The 23,835-nt window shown below is 39.5% G+C and overlaps 1 protein-coding gene across 2 annotated transcripts in view; it reads right to left on the bottom strand.

Annotated features, from left to right (window-relative positions):
* PTPDC1 (protein tyrosine phosphatase domain containing 1) overlaps nucleotides 1-23,371 on the bottom strand; it is a 72,271-nt gene extending 48,900 nt beyond the window's left edge. The window contains exons 1-2 of one of the 2 annotated variants that reach the window (XM_027550343.1): nucleotides 23,001-23,371; nucleotides 9,728-9,860 (exon numbers count right to left, since the gene is read on the bottom strand). In XM_027550343.1, coding sequence (XP_027406144.1) covers nucleotides 9,728-9,733 — 6 coding nt within the window. In that variant the 5' untranslated portion in view covers nucleotides 9,734-9,860; nucleotides 23,001-23,371. The remainder of the gene's footprint in view (nucleotides 1-9,727; nucleotides 9,861-23,000) is intronic. The other variant, XM_027550344.1, reaches the window with a different exon arrangement.
* Nucleotides 23,372-23,835: the final 464 nt, after the last annotated feature.

Genomic DNA, 23,835 nt, shown 5'->3' with positions numbered 1-23,835 from the left:
CAGAATGAAAAGTCTCCATTCTTATCTCCCATCCCAACTTTTACTCCCCAGAGGTAAAAAATGTAAACACTGGGTTTAGTTCTTCCAGGGGAAATGACTACATGTATACTTCTGGTTATTATTTTATCATCTTTAAAATGATTCACCAAAACAAGAAAACTGGCTCATTTACTCTACCTACCTCCCACCATGCCAAATCTTTCTCCACCAAACATACCAAAACATTTTTAATTCTTCTGATTATCTTTGTAATTTTAAGTAACATCGTTTAACCATATTTTATTCTATCAGCTTTAAACAGTATCTTGATTCTTACCTTGTAAAATAAGAAAAGTAATTTTATCTGTACTATTCCATTTCACCTTTCCTCTCCACTTCCAAGTTCTGCTATTTCATTTCCTTTTAAAAAAAACAATTTTTAATTTTAAGCTTTAGCTAGTTAAGATCTAGCTAAAGCTTAAAAGCTTAAAAATTAAAAGTAATTGAAAAAATGATATAGGTAGAAGAACTTGGAAGTGGAGGGGATCTATATCATTTTTTAAATGATTTTTAATTTTTATACTTTAGCTATATCTGCAATTGGGCATTCCTGGGGGGTCAGCAGTAAAGAATTCACCTGCCAATGCAGGAGATGCAGCTTTGATTCCTGAGTCAGGAAGAACCCCTGGAGAAGGAAATGACAACTCATTCCAGTATTCTTGCATGTAAAATTCCATGGTCAGAGGAGCCTAGCGGGCTACAGTCCATGGGATTGCAAAAGAGTCAGACATGATTTAGCAATTGAACAACAAAAAATACCTGTAATCAAGTTTTCCATGCCTTGTCTTCCATGCCTTGTCTATAGGCTTATTCTAATATGCAAGACAAAATACAAAATAATTATTTTGTGTGTTAGATATTATATACATGTATTGTGTGTGCATGCATTCATGGTAAGTCACTTTAGTTGCAAGTCTTTGCAACCCTATTCTCCAGACAAGAACACTGGAGTGGCTTGCCATTTCATTCTCCAGAGGCTTGATCCCACCCAGGGATTGAACCTGCATCTCTTATGTCTCCTGTATGGGCAGGCGGGTTCTTTACCACTAGCGCCACCTAGGAAGCCCATTTGTATCTGTAGGGCTATCAAAAGTATTCAGTGCAGATTCCCTTTCATTCTTCGTGCAGTTGTTGATCACGTGCCTTCATCTAAACTCTAGTAGCTCAAGTACTAGTAGCTCTAGTACTGTTTAAACTCAGTTCCACTGGTTTACAAATTAAACAGCTTTCCTGTTTGCTTGAACAACCAGTCATACTTTTATCCTGTTTTACTTAATCCTTCTTTCTCCACAAGGAAATCCTCATTACTTATTCAATAGGTCTCAATTACTCACTTTTTCCTGCCTCATTAGACTAGTTATCTGAAATTAGTATGGCAGCTCCACAACTGCCTTCATTTTAGGCTAATTTAGCCCATTGCTTAAGGCCACAACTTTGTAAGGCTTCCACCTGATGCTCTGGGTATCATGAGGCTTTTCTTCTCTGACTGGTGGGAACATGAACTATTTCCAGCCCCATGAATGCCCTGGAACTGTTCTGTCTACTTCTTCCTGTATCTCTCCCTAGTCTTGGGTAGTCTGTGCAGATCAGTACTCAGCCAAATACTCTAGGCCAGCAAAAACTTGAGGGTCCTCCACATGTTTCTATAGCCTCTCTTCATGCTACTCCCTTCTCTCCAACATACTACACTGCAACTTCTAGCCATCCTGGCTCTCTACACATCTCCAAGAAGACTCTGTTTAGGTACTCCCCATACTGCAGCATGCAAACTGCTTCCAGGGAGGCAGCTGGTGCAACCTGAAGCTCACCATGTTTGCTTGTCCTCTCTCAAAGATCATGATTCCAAGCTGCCTGTTTTTCAATGTCCAAAACCATTTTTACATATTTTGTCTAGTTTTATAGTTATTTCAGGCAGGATGGTGATTCTGGTCTCTTGTTATTTCATCTTGGTTGGAAGCAGAAATCCCCCTTGGCTCTCTTCAAATAACTCAAATCCAGGAGAACTCTGCAAAAGTGCTCATTTGTGCACTGACCCTCCATCAGTTCAGTTCAGTTCAGTTCAGTTGCTCAGTCATGTCCAACTCTTTGCGACCCCATGAATCGCAGCACACCAGGCCTCCCTGTCCATCACCAACTCCCGGAGTTTACCCAAACTCATGTCCATCAAGTCAGTGATGCCATCCAGCCATCTCATCCTCTGTCATCCCCTTCTCCTCCTGTCCCCAATCCCTCTCAGCAGCAGGGTCTTTTCCAATGAGTCAACTCTTCACATAAGGTGGCCAAAGTATTGGAGTTTCAGCCTCAGCATCAGTCCTTCCAATGAATACCCAGGAATGGTCTCCTTTAGGATGGACTGGTTGGATCTCCTTGCAGTCCAAGGGACTCTCAAGAGTCTTCTCCAACACCACAGTTCAAAAGCATCAATTCTTCGGCGCTCAGCTTTCTTCACAGTCCAACTCTCACATCCATACATGACTACTGGAAAAACCATAGCCTTGACTAGACGGACCTTTGTTGACAAAGTAATGTTTCTGCTTTTGAATATGCTATCTAGGTTGGTCATAACTTTGTTTCCAAGGAGTAAGCATCTTTTAATTTCATGGCTGTAATCACCACCTGCAGTTATTTTGGAGCCCCCCAAAATAAAGTCTGACACTGTTTCCCCATCTATTTCCCATTAAGTGATGGGACCAGATGCCATGATCTTCGTTTTCTGAATGTTGAGCTTTAAGCCAACTTTTTCACTCTCCTCTTTCATCAAGAGGCTTTTGAGTTCCTCTTCACTTTCTGCCATAAGGGTGGTGTCATCTGCATATCTGAGGTTATTGATATTTCTCTGGGCAATCTTGATTCCAGCTTGTGCTTCTTCCAGCCCAGCGTTTCTCATGATGTACACTGCATATAAGTTAAATAAGCAAGGTGACAATATACAGCCTTGACGTACTCCTTTTCCCATTTGGAACCAGCCTGTTGTTCATGTCCAGTTCTAACTGCTGCTTCCTGACTTGCATATAGGTTTCTCAAGAGGCAGGTCAGGTGGTCTGGTATTCCCATCACTACTTTCTCTTCCATCTTCCAGATACATAGTGATCTGCCAAAATTTATACATGTATTTTTGGGAGAGAATTTGCAGGGATTGTATTAATAAGTGCCTGAGATATTAGAAGTATGGTATATTCTTCCTAGACTCTCAAAGCACTAGCACTCCAACGTGCATCAGAATCACCTTGAGTGCTTATGGAAAATGCAGATTCTTTGGCCCATCCTCAAAATGATTTATTAAATTTGGTCTAACAATTTCTATCATCAACTTACACTCCAGCTCATTCTGGTAAGAGGCTTTCTGCCACACTTAAAGAAATTCAATCAAAATGATTAGATTCTATACAGCAATTATGATAAAAGCTTCTGTGGCTAAAAAATTTAAGTTTGTATGGGGAAAACAGATGCAAGCCTAAGTCTATGAGTGAACCTATGTAACCTATATATTTTTATGTTTATGAATAATAACACATACACTTACTTAATGCCAAGCCCTGTTCCAAATGCTTTATATATCTCAACTCATAATATCCATGACAATATTATTAGATGAGTATCACCATTATTTCCATTTTAAAAAATTATTTTTTAGAGCAGTTTTAGATACATAGCAAAACTGAGTAGAAGGTACAGAGATTTTCCCCTAAACCCCTGCCCTATTTCCCACATGCCCAGCCTCTCATTATCAACACCCTCCCACCAAAGTGGTACATGTGTTATAATAGAAGAACCTACACTGATACGTCATAATCACCCAGAGTCAATAGTTTACCTTAGGATTCATTCTTGGCATTGGACACTCTTTGGAACTGGACAGATGTATGACATGCATAGGTTTCCCAGGTGGTGCTAGTGGTAAAGAACCCACCTGCCAATGCAAGAGACACCAGGAACCTGGATTTGATCCCTAGGCTGGACAGAGCCCCTGGAGTAGGAAAAGGCAACCATTCCAGTATTCTTGCCTGGAGAATTCCATGGACAGAGGACTGTGTGGGCTACAGTCTATGGGGTTGCAAAGAATCATGATATGTATCCATTATAGTATCATACACAGTACTGTGTCTGCCCTAAAAATCCTCTATGCTCCACTTAGTTACGCTCTACACCCCATCCCAGTAATAATTAATCTGTTCACTGTCTCCATACTTTGGCTTTTCCAGAATGCAATATAGTTGAAATCATACATTATGTAGCCTTTTCAGATTGGCTTTCACTTACTAATATACAATTAACATCTTCCATGTCTTCATGGCTTGAAAGTGCATTTCTTTTTAGTACTGAATAATATTCCATTCTCTATATGTACCATAGTTTATTCACTCACCTACTGAAGAACAACTTGGTTGTTTCTGAGTTTTGGTACTTATGAATATAGTGGCTATAAACATCTGTGTACAGGTTTTTGTGCAGACAAAGGTTTTTCAGCTCCTTTGGGTAAACATCAAGGAGCATGACTGCTGGATTATACGGCAAGAACATGTTTAGTCTGTACATTATTTCTATTTTACAGATAGGAAACTAAGGCAAAGTCAAGTCAAACAATTTGTCTGAAGTCATAGCTATTATCTGAACTGGGATTTGAGCTGGGATTTGAATTTACATAGTTCAGCTCCAGAGTTTGTGCTCTTAACCACTATACATACAGCTTTTCAACAATAAAGACAGACCTTAGTCTGCTACACTATGCATTGGAACTTAACTACACTGGATTCTGCACCATTTATAATTGCTTCCCTTTCAAGAAACTCTTCAGAGCTCCTTTCCACAGTAGTATTTTCAAATTTGTCTTGCTCTGTGCAGACAGTCTGTCAATTCTTCCTTCCAAATCTTCATTCACTGCTATACCAAAGACAAGTATCAACAACACAGCCCTTTTACATATTTTATGTTCCCCCCTTCCAACAGAAACAGAAAAGAGCTAAACATAATGTTACAAAATCTAAACATATTTTCAATAGAGTTGTTGGCACTTACTGGCTTTGTGATCTTAAGCACACTTACTAACAGCTCTGAGACTATCTGCTCTCTAGAAGTTATAAAGATTACCTGAGAGCCAGTACACAGATCTAATTCCATACCTGATTGATAATACAGTCTGTTTTCAACACAGAAGCCAGAATGATCTTAACTTCAGATGGATCGTGTCACCGTCCTCTTCAAAACCCTTCTAGTCACCCTATTCACATTTTAAACCAGCTCTCTTTCCCTGTTCCGTTTTTCTCCTCAGGACTTGTGAAGAAAATATATCTAAGCACATTACCTAATTTACTTATTTATCCCATTTACCATCTGCCTTTCTCTACCCAATGAAGTCATAGATTTTTGTCTGCTTTGTCAACTACTGTGTCTTAAAAGCCCAGAAAAGGGCCTGTTATGTAGTAGATGCTCAAAAATTTGTTGAATAAATATTGGGTTGGCCAAAGAGTTCAATCATTTGCAGTGTTGTTTGCTATTCAGTTGCTAAGTCATGTCCGACTTTTTGAGACCCCATGGAATATAGCACCCTGTCCTTTACTATCTCCCACAGCTTGCTCAAATTCATGTTCACTGAGTCGGTGATACAATCTAACCATCTCGTCCTCTGCTGTTGCCCTCTCCTCTTGCCTTCCACCTTTCCATAAGGGTCTTTTCCAGTGAGTCAGTTCTTTACAGCAGGTGGTCAAAGTATTGGAGCTTCAGCTTCAACATCAATCCTTCCAATGAATATTCAGGACTGATTTCCTTTAGGATTGACTGGTTTGATCTCCTTGCAGTCCAACTGACTCTCAAGAGTCCAACACTACAGTTCAAAAACATCAATTGTTTGACACTCAGTCTTCTTTATGGTCCAACTCTCACATCTGTACATGACTACTAGAAAAACCATAGCTTTGATTATATGGACCTTCTGTATCATTCTTTCTATATCAAACTATATTGTTCACAATATCTTATAGAAAAGCCCAAATGAACTTTATGGTCAACCCAATATATACCACACCACCATCATTTAATCTCTCTGAACCTCAGCTTTTTCATCTGTAAAGGAAGAAGAGTAATCATGCTTTACTTATCTCAAGATTGTTGCTAAGAGCCTATCAAATAAACGATAGCACCACTACACAAATGCAAGAAATGGCATTCTATCTTAACTTCCCTGATCACAGTGACATTTCCAACATCTTTTCAATTTGCAACTTGAAAAATTTGTGTTCCTCCTAATTCCCTAAGGAGTGTAGCTTTTTTTTTTTTTGCCAAATATGCATGATGACAATAAATTCAACCCTCAGCCCAAATTTTCTCCCCTTTAGGATGCTTTCCCTAATGCTAATTACACATTCTATTCACATCCCCTCATCATGAAGGGCTGACAAGATTTATCTAGTGGCTCAGATGCTATAAAAAATAGATTCTTAATACCACAGTATGTAGTATTTTGTCCTTAAAAGAATTAATGCACTCCTTATGACTCCTTATGTAGTAAAACAAAATAAAACCATGTTTCTTTTAAACTCTAAGTCCTCAACTGTGAATCCCACCTCTGAGTCTGTATCCTCAACAAAACAACAACAAAAAACCCTAGAACTATATAAAATCCCCTTTCTCCTCAAATCACCTCTGGAGAACAGGCCGGCAACATTTAAGACACACCTTTTCTTTTTTTCAAATCCCTCCAGCCTTTCTAACTAGATAAGTCCTCAGGGAAATAACTTACGACTGCTTTGAATATACGTTATGTCTGGCAGTTTGCTATGAACCACACTGGCTTCTGTGATCTCACACCTTAAATACACCTTAGGGAAGGTCCCCAGCTCTCAGGAGACTAATCACAGATCAGAGAAAAACAACAGTACAGTATCATTCTCAGTATTTCATCATTTGAAGAAATATGCTGTTTGGTTCAGACTGTTCACAAAACATACTATGATAAAACAGGTAAGATGTTAACAATAGGTGAAACTCGTTTTCATAAGCAAGGTTTCCATACTCTTTTCCCACAAACAACCACATCTGACTGGTTATTCCTACAGGTTTCAACCATCTTCACATGAGTGCCACTACCACAGATACTTCTAAATTCATTAAAAAAAAAGTCAACAAATCCTAATTCAACACTCATCAGAATCAATTGGAGGGCTTTCCTAAAAATCCAGACTAGTCAGCCCCACCTCGAGAATTTCCACTCAGTAGGTCTGGGTGGGGCTGAGAATCTGCCTTGTTAACTAGTTTTCAATGACCCTGATGCTTTGAGAACCAATGCATTAGGTAGGCAATCTGCATTCACCTAGCAGCACATATTCTATAGATTATTGTGAAAGTGTGTCTCCTGGGTTCTATTTAGCTGCCAGAAAAATAAAACTTTCTTTTTTTTCTAACCCAATCTTCACAACCTCCTGAAATATGTTAAGAAGTTCTACATCATCAACCAGATCTAGAAAAAGACTCATGTTCCTGGGTGAGACTTGAGCATTAATGTTCCTATCAAAATTCTATTTTAAACCAAACACATTACCTGGAATCAGGGCATTGCTATGCAGGTGGTATCAGCAAGAAAGATTCTCCTTATCAGTTATTTTTAGTAAAAAAACAGCATACCACATCATTTTGCAGACCATAATTTGGATTCCTAACCAAAAGATGTTTAGTATCTGAATATTCTTTTTAGTAAGTATATAAACACTGTGGTCATATAATTACATCCACCTTTAAATACTGTGACACTGTTTAGAATTTTTAAAATAAATTGCAGTTAGTTCAACATGAAAAACTTAAAATAGTAGATGAAGCAGGGTTTACTATTCACCTTACTATCTCCATTTATTTACAGACTGAGAAGGATAACAAGATTTTACATCTTTTACATTCCTGAACTACTTCTCAAAGAAAATACTATTCTGTGAAACATATTTGAAACACTTGAGTGACAAGCTTGGATAACTTAAAACAAGGGCAGGTGTGTAGCTCCTGGGAAATCACAGGCTTAGATCAGACCTTCTATAGCAAGATACAGAGAACATCTGGTTTAAGTAGTGGATTGAATTTATACACTAGTTTCCCCTTCCTCCTAAGATCCTGGTGAGAAAAAATTTTAAAAAGGATAAGCTCACGGAGCAAGAAGCAAGAGGTTTCAATGGATTTGGGAAGAAAGAAAGCAGACACAAGTAGAGGCAACTAAAACTGAGTGGAGGAAGTTGTAGCCTAAAATATGACCATGAAGAGAGTTAACAGATAGTTATGTCTTATCAGAAAAGATGAAAGACAGTGAGATGACCATCTTCAAAGTGCTAAAAGAAATACATGGTCAACCAAGAATTATATATCCAGCTAAGTTCTCCTTTAAAAATAAAGGAGAAATTAAGGCATCTCCAGATTTAAAAACAAAGACCAAAAAAACAGATATGAGAGAATTTGTTGCTAGTAAATCTGCCCTATGAGAAATACTAAAAGAATCCTTCAGGCTGAAATGACTGACATCATAGGGCATCTATAAAGATTTCAAATCCTAAATGATGATGTTGTTAAAGTGCTACACTCAATATGCCAGCAAATTTGGAAAACTCAGCAGTGGCTACAGGATTGGAAAAGGTCAGTTTTCATTTCGGTCCCAAAGAAGGGCAATGCCAAATAATGTTCAAACTAGCACACGATTGCATTCATTTCACATGCTAGCAAAGTAATGCTCAAAATATTTCAAGCTAGGCTTCAACAGTATGTGAATCAAGAACGTCCAGATGTACAAGCTGGATTTAGAAAAGGCAGAGGAACCAGCGATAAAATTGCCAACATCAACATGTCAACAGAGAGTAACATGGAAACTTACATTACCATATGTAAAATAGATAGCCAATGGGAATTTGCTGTATGACTCAAGGAACTCAAACTGGGGCTCTGTAAAAACTGAGAGAGGTAGGATGGGGAAAGAGATGGAGGGAGGTTTAAGAGGGAGGGGACAGATGTATACCTATGGCAGATTCATGTTGATGTTTGGCAGAAACCAACACAATTCTGTAAAGCAATTACCCTTCAATTTAAAAATAAATAAATTTAAAAAAAAGAATGAACCCTAAGGTAAATGATACTTTGGTTGACTATGATATATTAATATAGGTTCATAGATTATAACAAATGTATTATTCTGGTAAGCAATGTTGGTAATGGGTGATGTATCTGTTGGAGCAGGGAATATTTGGGAAATCCCTGTAACTTCCTCTCGATTTTGTTGTGAACTTAAAACTGATCTTAAAAAACTAGTCTTAAAAATATGGACCCAAAACCATAAAACAAAAAAGCATAAATTAGATTTCATCCTCCCGCTAAAAAACTAAACTACTAATATATACAATCTACAAAAGACATGTTAGATTCAATGACACAAACAGGCTGAAAAGTAAAGGACAGGGCTTCCCTGATGGCTCAAGTGGTAAGGAGTCTACCTGCTAGTTAGTACAGGTGACACAGGTTCAATCCCTGGTCTGGGAAGATCCCACATGTCACAGAGCAATTAAGCCCCACCATCTGCAGTGATTTTGGAGGCCAACAAAATAAAATCTCCCACTGTTTCCATTTTTTCCCCATCTGTTTGCCATGAAGTGAAGGCACCGGATGCCATAACCTTAGTTTTTTGAATGTTGAGTTTTAAGCCAGCTTTTTCATTCTCCTTTTTCACCTTCATCAAGAGGTTCTTCTTTAGTTCATCTTTGCTTTCTTCCCATCAGGTGGAGGGTGAAAAGTGCTACTTCCTAAATATAACCGGAGGCAGCTCAGCTAAGAGAAAACAAAAACTTGTGCTATAGCGCCACCTATTGGAAGAGAAAAGAAAATCCTTTAATTATTTTTGAGTTATCAGAATCAGTTGAAATGAATTCTCTATTTCAAATACACCGCCAGAGGAACAACTCATGAAGCATCATGAAGAACCACAGTAACACTATCACAAAAAGAAAATGACAATTTCATCCAAAGCAAAATTAAAACTATGGAGTATTATGATCTAATAGAGAATTCAAAAGAGCTGTCATGAAGAAACTCAACAAGCTACAAGAAAACTCAGAAAGGCTCAAGTTCAGTTAGCTCAAGATAAAAATTACTGAACTGAAATAATAGTTTACCAAAGAGGTTGAAACCCTAAAAAAGAACAAGACAAATTCTGGAGCTGAAGAACTCAATATATGACATAAAGAAGGTATTAGAAAGCACTGGAAATAGAGCAGACCAGATACCACAAAAATACAAAGAATTATAAAAGAATATCACGAACAGCTATGTAACAACTAACTGGAAACATAGACAAATTTTTAGAATCATTATAACCTCCCAAAACTGAATCATGAAGACAGACAGTGAAATGGAAACATAAAAACCTCCCCCAAAACAAAAGCCCAGGACCAGAGGCTTCACATGTAAATTCTAACATTCAAAGATGATTTAATATCTATCCTTATCAAACTCTTCAAAAAAACTGAAAACTAGGGAATTCTAAGTAATTTCATAAAGCCAACATCACTCTGATACCAAAACCAAATGAAGACAACACAAACAAAAAAAGAAAATTATAGCCAATATCTCTGATAAGCAAAGATGCAAAAATTCTCAACAAAATATTAGCAAGCTGAATACAATACATTCAAAGATCACACAACCATGATCTACAGAAGCAAGGATGGTTCAACATCCTCAAACCAAACCATGATCTATCAAAGCAAGTTGATTCAACATCCTCAAACCAATCACTGTGATACATCACATAGATAGATATGTATATACAAGAATTGACTTCCCCAGTGGCTCAGATGGTAAAGCGTCTGCCTACAGTGTGGAAGACCTGGGTTCAATCCCTGGGTTGGGAAGATCTCCTGGAGAAGGAAATGGCAACCCACTCCAGTATTCTTGCCTGGAAAATCCCATGGACAGAGGAACCTGGTAGGCTACAGTCCACGGGGTCGCAAAGAGTCAGACACGACTGAGATAGATATGTATATACAAGAATACACACTACTTAATCACAAAAATAACAGAATATTGCTCAGTATAAAGATGATACTGCTCAGTATCATCTTTCAACATGGATGTACCTTAAGGGTATTAAACTAAATGAAATAAGTCAGATGAAGAAAGATAAATACCATGTAATTTCACTCATGTGAAATATAAAATAATAAAAAACTTGAATAAGTAAAACCAAATAGATATAGAGAACATAGTGGTCACCAAAGAGGAAGGGGTGATCGGGGGAGAGTGAAATAGGTAAAGGGGATCAACTATATGGTGACAGATGGAAACTGAATTTTTGGTGGTGAGCTGTAACGTACATAGTAAAAATATATTATTGTACACATGAAGCTTATATAATGTTGTAGCCAATGTTACCTCAACAAAAAGGTAATTAAAAAACAGAAAATCTGAAGAGACATGATTGAGTATGCATACACACACAAATGAAGCTTAATCCTATTCGGGGATTCAACCAACCACGGATGGAAAATATTTGGGAGAAGAACCCCAGAAAGCTCCAAGAAGCAGAACTTAAGAATCTGCTACATACCTGCAACTATTTACATAATCTTTAGCTTGTATTTACAACCATTTACATAGCATTTGGGCTTCCCAGGTGGCACTAATGGTAAAGAACCCACCTGCCAATGCATGTAGACATTAAGAGACACAAGTTCAATCCCTGGATTGAGAAGATTCTCTGGAGGCAACCCACTCCAGTATTCTTGCCTGGAGAATCCCATAGACAGAGGAGTCTGGCAAGCTGCAGTCCAAAGGGTCACGCAGAGTCAGAAATGACTGAAGTAACTCAGCACGCAGGCACGCACATACACAGCATTTACATCATATCTGTAAGTAATTTTATAGGGTTTATAAGTAATCTAGAGATGCTTTAAAGTATACGAGAGGATATGCATAGGTTATCTGCAGACATTACATCAATTTATATAAGGGACTTGAGCATCCATGGATTTTGGAATCCAAGGTGGGGTGGGGGATCCTGGAACCACTTCACTGTGAATAAGCAGGATGACTGTATTTACAACTGGAAGTTTCAACACCTGTTTCCAAGGAATTGATAAATCAGGTAGGCAGAAAATCAGTAACAATATACATGACCTGAACAGTACCATCAATCAACTTGATCCAACCGATATTTATAGAACATTCCATCCAACAACAGAAGCTCACACGGAACATTCACCAACATTCTGGTACGTAAAGCACAATTTAATAAAGATAAAAGAATACAAACCTTATAAAATATGTTCTCAGAGCATACCAAAATAAAACTAGAAATCAATAATAGATGACAGCTAGACAATTCAAAATATTTGGAAATTAAACAATGTACTTTAAATTATACATGGGTTAAGAAGTCTCAAGATAAACTTGAAAATGTTTTGAACTAAATAAAAATGAAAAGTACAACTTAATTTACACAACATGAATATACTTAATGAACTGTACACTTAAAATGGTTGTTGTTTAGTTGCTAAGTCATCTCCAACACTTTTGTGACTCCAAGGACTATAGCCCACTAGGCTCCTCTGTCCATAGGACATCATATTAACACAGAGAACAAGAAAAATCATGTGATCATATAATACATGAGCAGAAACAGTTCAACATCAATTCATGATAAAAACTCTCAAAAATTAGAAGAGAACTTCACTAAACTAATACAGATTACTTTTTAAAAATCACAGCTAACATCATTCTCTTGACTATGCCAAAGCCTTTGACTGTGTGGATCACAATAAACTCTGAAAGAAATGGGAAATTCTGAAAGAGATGGGAATACCAGACCACCTGACTTGCCTCTTGAGAAATCTATATGCAGGTCAGGATGCACCAGTTAGAACGAGACATGGAACAACAGACTGTTTCCAAATAGGAAAAGGAGTATGTCAAGGCTATATATTGTCACCCTGCTTATTTAACTTATATGCAGAGTACATCATGAGAAACGCTGGGCTGGAAGAAGCACAAGCTGGAATCAAGATTGCCCAGAGAAATATCAATAACCTCAGATATGCAGATGACACCACCCTTATGGCAGAAAGTGAAGAGGAACTAAATGATGAAAGTGAAAGAGGAGAGTGAAAAAGTTGGCTTAAAGTTCAACATTCAGAAAACTAAGATCATGGCATCTGGTCCTATCACTTCATGGCAGATAGATGGGGAAACAGTGGAAACAGTGTCAGACTTTCTTTTTTTGGGCTCCAAAATCACTACAGATGGTGACTGCAGACATGAAATTAAAAGATGCTTACTCCTTGGAAGCAAAGTTATGACCAACCTAGATAGCATATTAAAAAGCAGAGCCATTACTTTGCCAACAAAGGTCTGTCTAGTCAAGGCTATGGTTTTTCCAGTAGTCATGTATGGATGTGAGAGTCGGACTGTGAAGAAAGCTGAGTACTGAAGAATTGATGCTTTTGAACTGTGGTGTTGGAGAAGACTCTTGAGAGTCCCTTGGACTGCAAGGAGATCCAACCAGTCCATTCTGAAGGAGATCAGCCCTGGGATTTCTTTGGAAGGAATGATGCTAAAGCTGAAACTCCAGTACTTTGGCCACCTCATGCAAAGAGTTGACTCACTGGAAAAGACCCTGATGCTGGGAGGGATTGGGGGCAGGAGGAGAAGGGGACAACAGAGGATGAGATGGTTGGATGGCATCACCGACTCAATGGACATGAGTTTGAGTGAACTCCAGGAGTTGCTGATGGACAGGGAGGCCTGGCGTGCTGCGATTCATGGAGTCTCAAAGAGTCGGACACAACTGAGCAACTGAACTGAACTGGACTGAACATCATTCTCAACAGCAAGATGCTAGGCTTTCCCCCTAAGATCAGGAACAAGGCAAGGATATCCTCTGTTTGTTGTTGTTGTTCAGTCCGTAAGTTGTGTCCAACTCTTTGTGACTTTAGCACGCCAGGACTTCAGCACGCCAGGTTCCACTGTCCTCCATTTATCTCCCAGAGTTTGTTCAAATTCATGTCCACTGAGTCAGTGAAGCTACTTAATCATCTCATCCTCTGCCCCTCCCTTCGCCTTTTACCTTCAATCATTCTCAGTCTTGGGCTCTTTTCCAGTGAGTCGGCTCTTCGAATCAGGTGGCCAAAGTATTGGAGCTTCAGCTTCAACATCAGTCCTTCCAATGAATATTCAGTGCTGATTTCCTTTAGGATTGACTGGTTTGATCCCCTTGCAGTCGAAGGGACTCTCAAGAGTTCTCCAGCACCACAATTCAAAAGCATCAATTCTTCAGCGCTCAGCATTTTTCATGGTCCAACTTTCACAACTGTACGTGAGCACTGGAAAAACCATAGCTTTGACTATACAGAGCTGTGTCAGCAAAGTATTCCTCTGCTTTGGAATATGGTGTCTGGATTTGTCAGAACTTTTCTTCCAAGGAGGAAGCTTTAATTTTGTGGTTGCAGTCACTGTCTGCAATGATTTTGGAGCCCGAGAAAATAAAATCTGTCAAAGTTGCCACTTTTTTCCCTTCTATTTGCCATGAAGTGATTCAAAAAATCTAAGTTTTTGGATTTTCAGTTTTAAGCCAGTTTTTTCACTCTCCTCTTTCACCCTCATCAAGCAGTTCTTTAGTTCCTCTTCATTTTCTGCCATTAGAGTGGTATCATCTGCATATCTGAGGATGTTGATATTTCTCTTGGCAATCTTGATTCCAGCTTGTGATTCAGCCAGCCCGCCTTCTGTATGATGTATTGTGCATGTAAATTAAATAGGCAGAGTGACAATAACAGCCTTGTCATACTCCTTTCCCAGTTTTGAACCAGTCAGTAGTTTCATGTTCGGTTCTAACTTACTTCTTTATCTGCATACAAGTTTCTCAGGAGACAGGTAAGGTGGTGTGGTATTCCCATCTCTTAAGAATTTTCCAGTTTGTTGTGGTCCACAAAGGCTTTAGCATAATCAATGAAGCGTAAGTGGATGTTTTTCTGGAATTCTCTTGTTTTCTCCATGATCCAATGAATGTTGGCAATTTGATCTCTGGTTCCTCTACCTCTTTGAAACCCAGCTTGTACATCTGGAAGTTCTCGGTTCACATACTACTGATGCCTAGCTTGAATAATTTTGAGCATAAGATGTTAAGTATTTCCCCTAAGATCAGTAACAGGGCAAGGATGTCCTCTCTCATCACTTCTAATTCAACCTTATACTGAAAGTCCTAGCTAGTGTATTTAAATAAAAAAAAAAGAAATGAAGGGTATTCAGGCTAGAAAGGAAGAAATATGTAAGACTGCTTTCAGTTCAGTTCAGTTCAGTTTAGTTGCTCAGTCGTGTCCGACTCTTTGCAACCCCATGAATCGCAGCACGCCAGGCCTCCCTGTCCATCACCAACTCCCCGAGTTCACTCAGACTCAGGTCCATCGAGTCAGTGATGCCATCTAGCCATCTCATCCTCTGTCGTCCCCTTCTCCTCTTGCCCCTAATCCCTCCTAGCATCAGAGTCTTTTCCAATGAGTCAACTCTTCGCATGAGGTGGCCAAAGTACTGGAGTTTCAGCTTTAGCATCATTCCTTCCAAAGAAATCCCAGGGCCGATCTCCTTCAGAATGGACTGGTTGGATCTCCTTGCAGTCCAAGAGTCCAAGAGAGTCCAAGACTCTCAAGAGTCTTCTCCAACACCACAGTTCAAAGGCATCAATTCTTCAGCACTCAGCTTTCTTCACAGTCCAACTCTCACATCCATACATGACCACTGGAAAAACCATAGCCTTGACTAGACAGACCTTTGTTGGCAAAGTAATGGCTCTGCTTTTTAATATGCTCTCTAGGTTGGTCATAACTTTCCTTCCAAGGAGTAAGCATCTTTTAATTTCATGGCTGCAGTCACCATCTGTAGTGATTTTGGAGCCCCCAAAAAGAAAGTCTGACACTGTTTCCACTGTTTCCCCATCTATTTCCCATGAAGTGACAGGACCAGATGCCATGATCTTCGTTTTCTGAATGTTGAGTTTTAAGCCAACTTTTTCATTCTCTTCTTTCACCTTCATCAAGAGGCTTTTTAGTTCCTCTTCACTTTCTGCCATAAGGGTGGTGTCTCTGCATATCTGAGGTTATTCATATTCCTTCTGGCAATCTTGATTCCAGCTTGTGCTTCTTCCAGCCTAGCATTTCTCATGATGTACTCTGCATATAAGTTAAATAAGCAGGGTGACAATATACAGCTTTGACATACTCCTTTTCCTATTTGGAACCAGTCTGTTGTTCCATGCCCAGTTCTAACTGTTGCTTCCTGACCTGAATATAGGTTTCTCAAGAGGCAGGTCACGTGGCCTGGTATTCCCATCTCTTTCAGAATTTTCCACAGTTTATTGTGATCCACACAAAGGCTTTGGCATAGTCAATAAAACAGAAATAGATGTTTTTCTGGAACTCTCTTGCTTTTTCAATGATCCAGTGGATGTTGGCAATTTGGTCTGTGGTTCCTTTGCCTTTTCTAAAACCAGCTTGAACAACTGGAAGTTCAAGGTTCACGTATTGCTAAAGCCTGGCTTGGAGAATTTTGAGCATTACTTTACTAGCATGTGAGATGAGTGCAATTGTGCAGTAGTTTGAGCATTCTTTGGCATTGCCTTTCTTTGGGATTGGAATAAAAACTGACCTTTTCCAGTCCTGTGGCCACTGCTGAGTTTTCCAAATTTGCTGACATATTCAGTGCAGCACTTTCACAGCATCATCCTTAACCATAGACAACATAACTGTATGCAGAAGACCCCAAAGAATCTACCAAATAACTCTTATGAAGAGTTTAGCAAAGTCAAAAGGCACACAGCCAACACATAAAAGTCAACTAGTCAGTAAAGATGTCAATTTTCTGTGACCTAATGTAATCCCTATTGAAATTCTAGCCAGGTTTTTTTTTTAATAGAAATATATAAACTTATTTCAAAAATCTGTGAAAAAGTAGAGGTACTAGAATAACCAATCCAATTCTGGGAAAGAAAAGCAAAAGCTTAAGAATTTATATTATTCAAGATTCACCATTACAGTAATGAACATGGGGGCGGAGGGGGGTGGAGAACAGACACATCAGTCAATGAAACAGAATAGAGAGTATGGAAACAGACCTACACAAATACTGTAAATTTTTGACAAAAGTGCAAAGGCAATTCAATGGAGAAAGAAGTCTTTTCAATAAATCATGCTACACTGGAAGTCCATATAGAACAAACTGAACTTGAAGTAGATCATAGACCTAAATGTAAAATGTAGAAACTAAAAAATTTCTATAAGAAAACTTAGGGGAAAAAATCAGCATGACTTTGAGTTTGGTGATGAGTTTTTAAGTGCAATACTAAAAGCAAAATTCATTAAAGAAAAAAATTTTAAGGGGAAGTCAAGATGGCAGAATAGGAGGACCCAGAACTTGTCTCTCCTCACAATTACATCAAGAATACATCTACAAATGGAACAATTCTCACAGAGCATCTTCTGAACATTAGTGGAAGACTCTGGACACCTTAAAGGATAAGAAAAATGCCCTAACAACCCGGTAGGACCAAAGAAAGAAAAAAAGAAAAGGAATAAAAAAACAGGCCAGCAATCCTGGCAGGAGGCTGAAGGTGAGGACAGGTTCCCACATTCAGAAAATGTGGAGAGATCAGCTGGGGCAGAAAGGGAACTTTGGGGGATCAGGGGAGATAGCCCTTTCTGTGGAAGGCAGAACAAAGTAAGAAATGCATGCATGATCTGTGCCTTAGCCCTGAGCACTCCACTATGAGTTGTGTGTCTCCTGGTGTAGAGGGAGTTGAGTGCTGGAAAGTGGGGTTCAGAGAACTGACTCAGGGAGGATTGGCTGTGAAAAGACAGCCTGAAGTAACAGGACTAAGGGCCCCACAACCAGGAAAGTTTACACAAAAAACCTGGGACATCATAGAAGCAAGGCATCATTGTTGAGTGGCATAGAAGGGGTAGGGCCACCATTGCAACCCCCTTCCTCAACCATCTTCTTCAGTCTCTGCAGGCACTGGGAGGGACTCCCACCAGAGTGATCCTGCCCCAGTATAACAGCCTGTCAGTCTCCACTGCCACAGGCACTTCGAGCACAGCCCAGCTGTGGTCACAGTTACCCCTCCTTGGCCTGGGTGAATAAGTGTGCTTCAATGATGAGCAGATTAGAGCAAGTCTTGGTTTCTAATACCATTTTCCAATGAAAGAATCCAGGGAAATAGGTGATTTTACATAAAAAAGAAGCAGCAGCACAGATGAACCTGGAGATTGTCATATTACGTGAAGTTAAGTCAGAAAGAAAAAGACAGATACCATATGATATATGCGGAATCTAAAATATGACACAAATGAACTTATTTACAAAAGAGTCACAGACATAGAGAATAGACTCGTGGTTGCCAAGGGGAAGCGGGATTTGGAGGAATGGATTGGGAGTTGGGGATTAACAGATGCAAACTATTATATATGTTAATAGAACAGATAAACATCAAGGTCCTACTGTACAGCACAGGGAATTATATTCAATATCTTGTAAAAAGCCATATGGAAAATAAAAAAGTAAAAAACAACAAAGATAAACAAAAAGAGAAATGGCTGATTTTAGAAGCAGAGTAGAGAATATACAAGATGATCCTGCCCAGAAAGTAGGAAAGTGCTCAAAACACAAACTGCTAGGGCTATGTCAAAGCGATTCAGAAGCCAACTAAAACAGCTCACAATGGCAAATGCTGGAACAATCTGAATAACAAAATAAATAATGCAGTTTTTAGTTATAACTGTATGATGATAGAAAACTTTGACATCCTCAATAATAATAAAATTAGATCTTTGATATTTTTCCAATTTTCAATCATATAGAATTGTGTCTTTGTGCAAATATATATATTTTTCAAAGTATGAAGACAGAGTATACAGGAACATACTGAAAAGAGACATATAAACTAGTATATGTTAAGCAGGGAAGAAGCCAGGATAGTTAGGGACTCATGAGTCAATATAATAAATACCTGAGTTGCTACTAGGTGCCAAGAACTATGAGGGGCATGAGGAATATAAGGATAAATAGTCCCTGACCTTTAAAAACATCATTGTCTGGGAGAAAGAATGAAAGCATATACCCAGGGAGTATTTTTATTCAGTTATCTCTCCTTTCCCTATAAGTCTGAGAAAGAATTCCAGCATATGATTTTATTTTCCTGTATTACTCTAAATCCTCCCAACTCCACTCGTGATGTTTGTCTCCAGCAAATAAAATAAAATATAAAAATTCTGAAGGATTTACTGAAAAGACTGGAAAAGAAGAGAACTTAAGTGTTAACAATGTATAACTGACTAGATAAAACTTCCTTCAGAGACTCCCCCAACAGAACCCTCCTGGGGGTGGGGAAATGGGCAGTGGGGAGTAACAGGTACAGAATTGGGGTCAAAAAGGAGCAGAGAAGTAATTCTGTTCCTGGGTTGGTAGACTGGGTTTCTGTAGACTAATTTAATAAATAGATTCGTGTGGTCCCTATTTTAGCAACAAAACATCTGCTCACAAAGAACTTAAATTATGCACGTAAAAAGCACATTTATTTGTCATATGCTGCTGCTGCTGCTAAGTCGCTTCAGTCGTGTCCGACTCTGTGCAACCCCATAGACGGCAGCCTATCAGCCTCCCCCGTCCCTGGGATTCTCTAGGCAAGAACACTGGAGTGGGTTGCCATTTCCTTCTCCAATGCATGAAAGTGAAAAGTGAAAGTGAAGTCGCTCAGTCGTGTCTGACTCTTCACGACCCCATGGACTGTAGCCTACCAGGCTCCTCCGTCATATGCTACTAGATTAAAAAATATAAGGTATAAAATAGAATGCAGAGTATGATCTCATTTTTATTAAGAAATACATAAATAGAACAGGTACATAAACAAAGACCAGAAGAACATGTCAAAATATTAACAGAGTGTATTTTATTTTCTGATTATCAGTATTTTCTAAGTTTGATATTGACTATATATTTACCTACCTTTATTTATTTCTAGAAAACATTATTTTTAAAAGTCAATACATATTATATGCAAACTTCCTGGGAAACAGTATTGTGTCTAGAATAAAATAAAAACATAGAAACAACACTAATTAAACTACTGGGCAATTTAAACCCTAAATCAGAAGGTTTTTTTAAATGGAGAAAATATAAATCCTCTAGAACATTTTCCACCTAGAGCTAAATTAAATTAGTCTTTATAAAGCTATAAAAGTAACATATTAGGACTGACTTTGAAAACAGTATGATTCTAAATGAGAAAATGTTTCCATGAGTAGCTAAGACCATATGGCCCTTCTTAAACATACAGGAATCTAAGAATCTATAATAATTGATCCATTTAAACTATTATAATGTCTAGCACAAGTATTCAAACATTTTTGATGAAATCAAGTCCTGAGTTCATTTATAGGGCCAGACAACCTTCCTTTTGAAGGGAAGAGTGCCACAAATTATTAGATCGAGTGTGCAAAAGAAATGGTGCTGCTTGAACTGTAGTGAATAAAAACTCCAAGATCAAAAAACACATGCCTTTGTTTCCCTCAAGTACAATTTGTAGGCCTTCTCTAAACCATTCTCTACCTGCAATGGCCAACTCCTTGCACTATAAACACATCCAGCAGCACTACACAGCATCCAGACAGCAAAGTATGAGCCAAAGACTAATATCTTCACATCCAAGAGAAAGAACAAAGAAAGGAAGTATTCTTTCATAGCAGCTAGAATAAGGCTAGTTAATGGTTTTGCAGTAGAATCTGCCACTCAAAAAGTTATGGATTAAAATCATAAAGGTTTACTACCCAACAGAACAAATGTTAGGTTTTAAATAAGACCAAAAAAAAAAAGAAGAAGAAAACATGATCATTAACAAACTGAGAAAATGTTAAAGCAGAATCCCTATTAATAGTTTCTCATGCAAGCGTAAGTAGAGAGTTTCAATTTTTCATCACTGTAACTAGTTACAATACAAAATTCACAGCTTCTTTAAAAATCCAATTTGCTCAATTTACTGTGATCAGATTGATCACTGTTTGAAAGTGTTGGAATTGGGGTTGGAGCACCAGGTCTTCCTCAAACTAAAACTCACTTTATTTCCTCTATCCCATATTGCCTCCATAAGAACTAGACAAATAAAACCTTTTTAGCAGCAAAGTGCATTAAATGACAGTTAATAATTGCAAAGAAATGTTTTGATTATTCAACTTACATTTTTTAGAACATGAAATATATAAGCAAATTAAGTATTAATAATTAAATATATCTTTTGGTGAGAATGAAGTGATATGGGAAAGAACAGATAAAGTCACTGGAAAAGAAACATTTCAGTGTATACATATGCATACCAATGATACCATTTATTTTTAGAACTAAAGAAAAATCTTCAGATTTTGAGGCATTTGGAAGAATGAGATATGTTCTAAAGAGAACTGTGATTTAAGGTTTATCTTCAGCATAATTTTCTGATTTCCAATTGGAATTGTGAGGTTCAAGCTCATCTCCTAGAAGAATTTTCTAAATTGTGTGAACTTGAATAATCTATATGATTAACAAGAGGGAGATTATTAATTAATAGTAGAACAACACAACAGAACATGAAAACTTACAGACTGGAAGCATTATGAATGAATTGTGGTTTTTAAACTTTTTTCATGGTGTTTTAAATTTTAATATGGACTTTAAAATAAATGCCTTGAGCCATTTTCTCAGGAGTAACAGAGTAGCAACAATGGAAGCTGTATTAAAAAAGAGGGGAGAAAAGGGGGGAGGAGAAAGGAAGGAAGGAAGAGGGAGGGAGGAAGAAAGAAAACCAAAATTGCCAGCACTTTCTCAAACTGAGAGCTGTGCAAGGTGCTAGCTCATAAACCTTGGCTTCTCTCAAAGCTTGGTTGGCCACCTCTTTGGAAGAGAAGATGTAATCTCTGCTCTTTCGAATCCCTAGGGTACACGCCATGAGGACGTGGGGGCTGGGTGGGAAATTTATGGAGTAGTTGTTCTCCAAATGGTTCCTAGATCACCAAAATGGAATCACCTAATAACAGTTAAAATGCAGATTACCAGGCTAGGTCCCAGATACTGAATTCACATTTCTTAGGTGTGGGGGGCTGGGAATATTCATATTTTAAGTCACAAAGTAGAATTCTTGGTTGGGACATAACTGGAACAGAGGCTGAGAGGCAACATGATGAATGGGTTTTGGAGCCACAGAGGCTTGGGTTTAAATCCCAGTTCCTCATTAAATAGCTCTGACTGCAGCATGTCACCCAAACCCTTGGATCCTCGATTTTCTCATTACAGAAGGTGGAATGACAGTCTGTTTTGGAGACTAAGTAAAATTATGTGTGTGTACGTGTGAGGCGTCACAAAACTTTTCTAATAGACGACCTTTCAAGTTCTTCCAACTCATTTGCTTTAATCCTCTAATGTATGTAACTATCACAAGAACGTCTCTTTATCTCTTCCCTTAAAGCAGGGTTTCTCATCTTTTTCTCATTTACCCCCTCTCCTCCCAGGAGCCTTGCTAAGCATTTTCTCTTCTAATCTCCCAGTCCGAGACAGACAGTACTTAAGTTTTGTGGCCCTTTGGTAAGCCACAAGCCATTGTATTGTCTGAGATCTTTTTCCCCTCAAAAATATGAGCACTATCATCCACGTTGAGAATGTCCATCCCCGAGAGAGGTGACTTGGTCAAGGTCACACAACAAATTAGGAGCAGGATCTAGTCTACATTGGCCACAAACCGATGGTCTGGAACCGGCCCATCCGCCCTCCCCCTCAGTTTACTCATTTACTTTTAATTAGTTACTGATATTTAAAAATCAGGAGCTCCTACAAAAAGATGTCGGGTCCTGGGCGGGGTTGAGAGAGGCCCCTCGCAACCGGGTCCTGCAGCCCCGAAACTCAGGCCAATCCCCCTCACTGAGGTGCCCGCCAGCACTCACCACGTGAGGATTCAGACATTTAACACGCAGCTGGAATCGCCGGGGCAGCTAAGTTAACAGCAGATCGCGCGCCTCTCCCGCGGCTTCTCATCCGTAGTCCTCGTAGCGGCAGGCGGGTCGCTTCCCCGCCTTCCCCACCCCACTTGCCCCCCGTCCGCCGGCTGACCTCCGCCCAGCCCCAACTGAACCCCACAGGCCGTGCTTCACCGAGGTGTCCCAGAGGCCCCGCCGCTGCCCACCAGGGCAAGCAATACTACCGCCACTCACAGTCCTGCCTGCCTGACCAGGCCGCCCGCCTAGCGGTCCATTCACCGCCGCCGCTGGGCACTAGGGGCTGAGGTAACGCTCCCTCTGCGGTCCCCGGCGCGTCCCCGCCGCCTCGCACTGCACCAATCGCCGCCGCGCGCTGCTGCACGTGACGCGCGCTGGCCAACGGCAGCTTGAGACGGCCCGTGTCGCGGCTGGTGGCTCTGGGAGCTTTCAAAGTGGGCTGAGGGGTTGCGGGGTGCTAACTGCCTGCTCAGCTGACGCTGTTGGGTGGATTCGGGGTCAGTTCTGCGGGACTGCGGGTGGCCGAAGTCCAGTTTTGACTCCCGCTGCTCTCCCCGGACTACACCAGTAGGAGAAAAAAGGGAAAGGAGTACTTGGGGCGAGGGCTGACACAGTATGGGGTTTGGCCAGCCTCTCAGTCCTGCACAGAGAGCCTGTTTTCCACCTTTTCTTCCTCCGTTGTCGTCCTAGTCCAGCCCCAGTCTTGCTACCTAGCCTCCAGCTAGTCCCAGAAGTTCCCAAGGACGGGAATACTGGGATTAGATCAAGGCCCAGCAGTCAGCCT

Source organism: Bos indicus x Bos taurus, chromosome 8 (assembly GCF_003369695.1).
Source record: "Bos indicus x Bos taurus breed Angus x Brahman F1 hybrid chromosome 8, Bos_hybrid_MaternalHap_v2.0, whole genome shotgun sequence".
In the NCBI taxonomy this organism is placed as follows: domain Eukaryota; kingdom Metazoa; phylum Chordata; class Mammalia; order Artiodactyla; family Bovidae; genus Bos; species Bos indicus x Bos taurus.
Note: the sequence above shows the minus strand (reverse complement) of the source record. Positions and strands in the feature narration are given on the sequence as shown.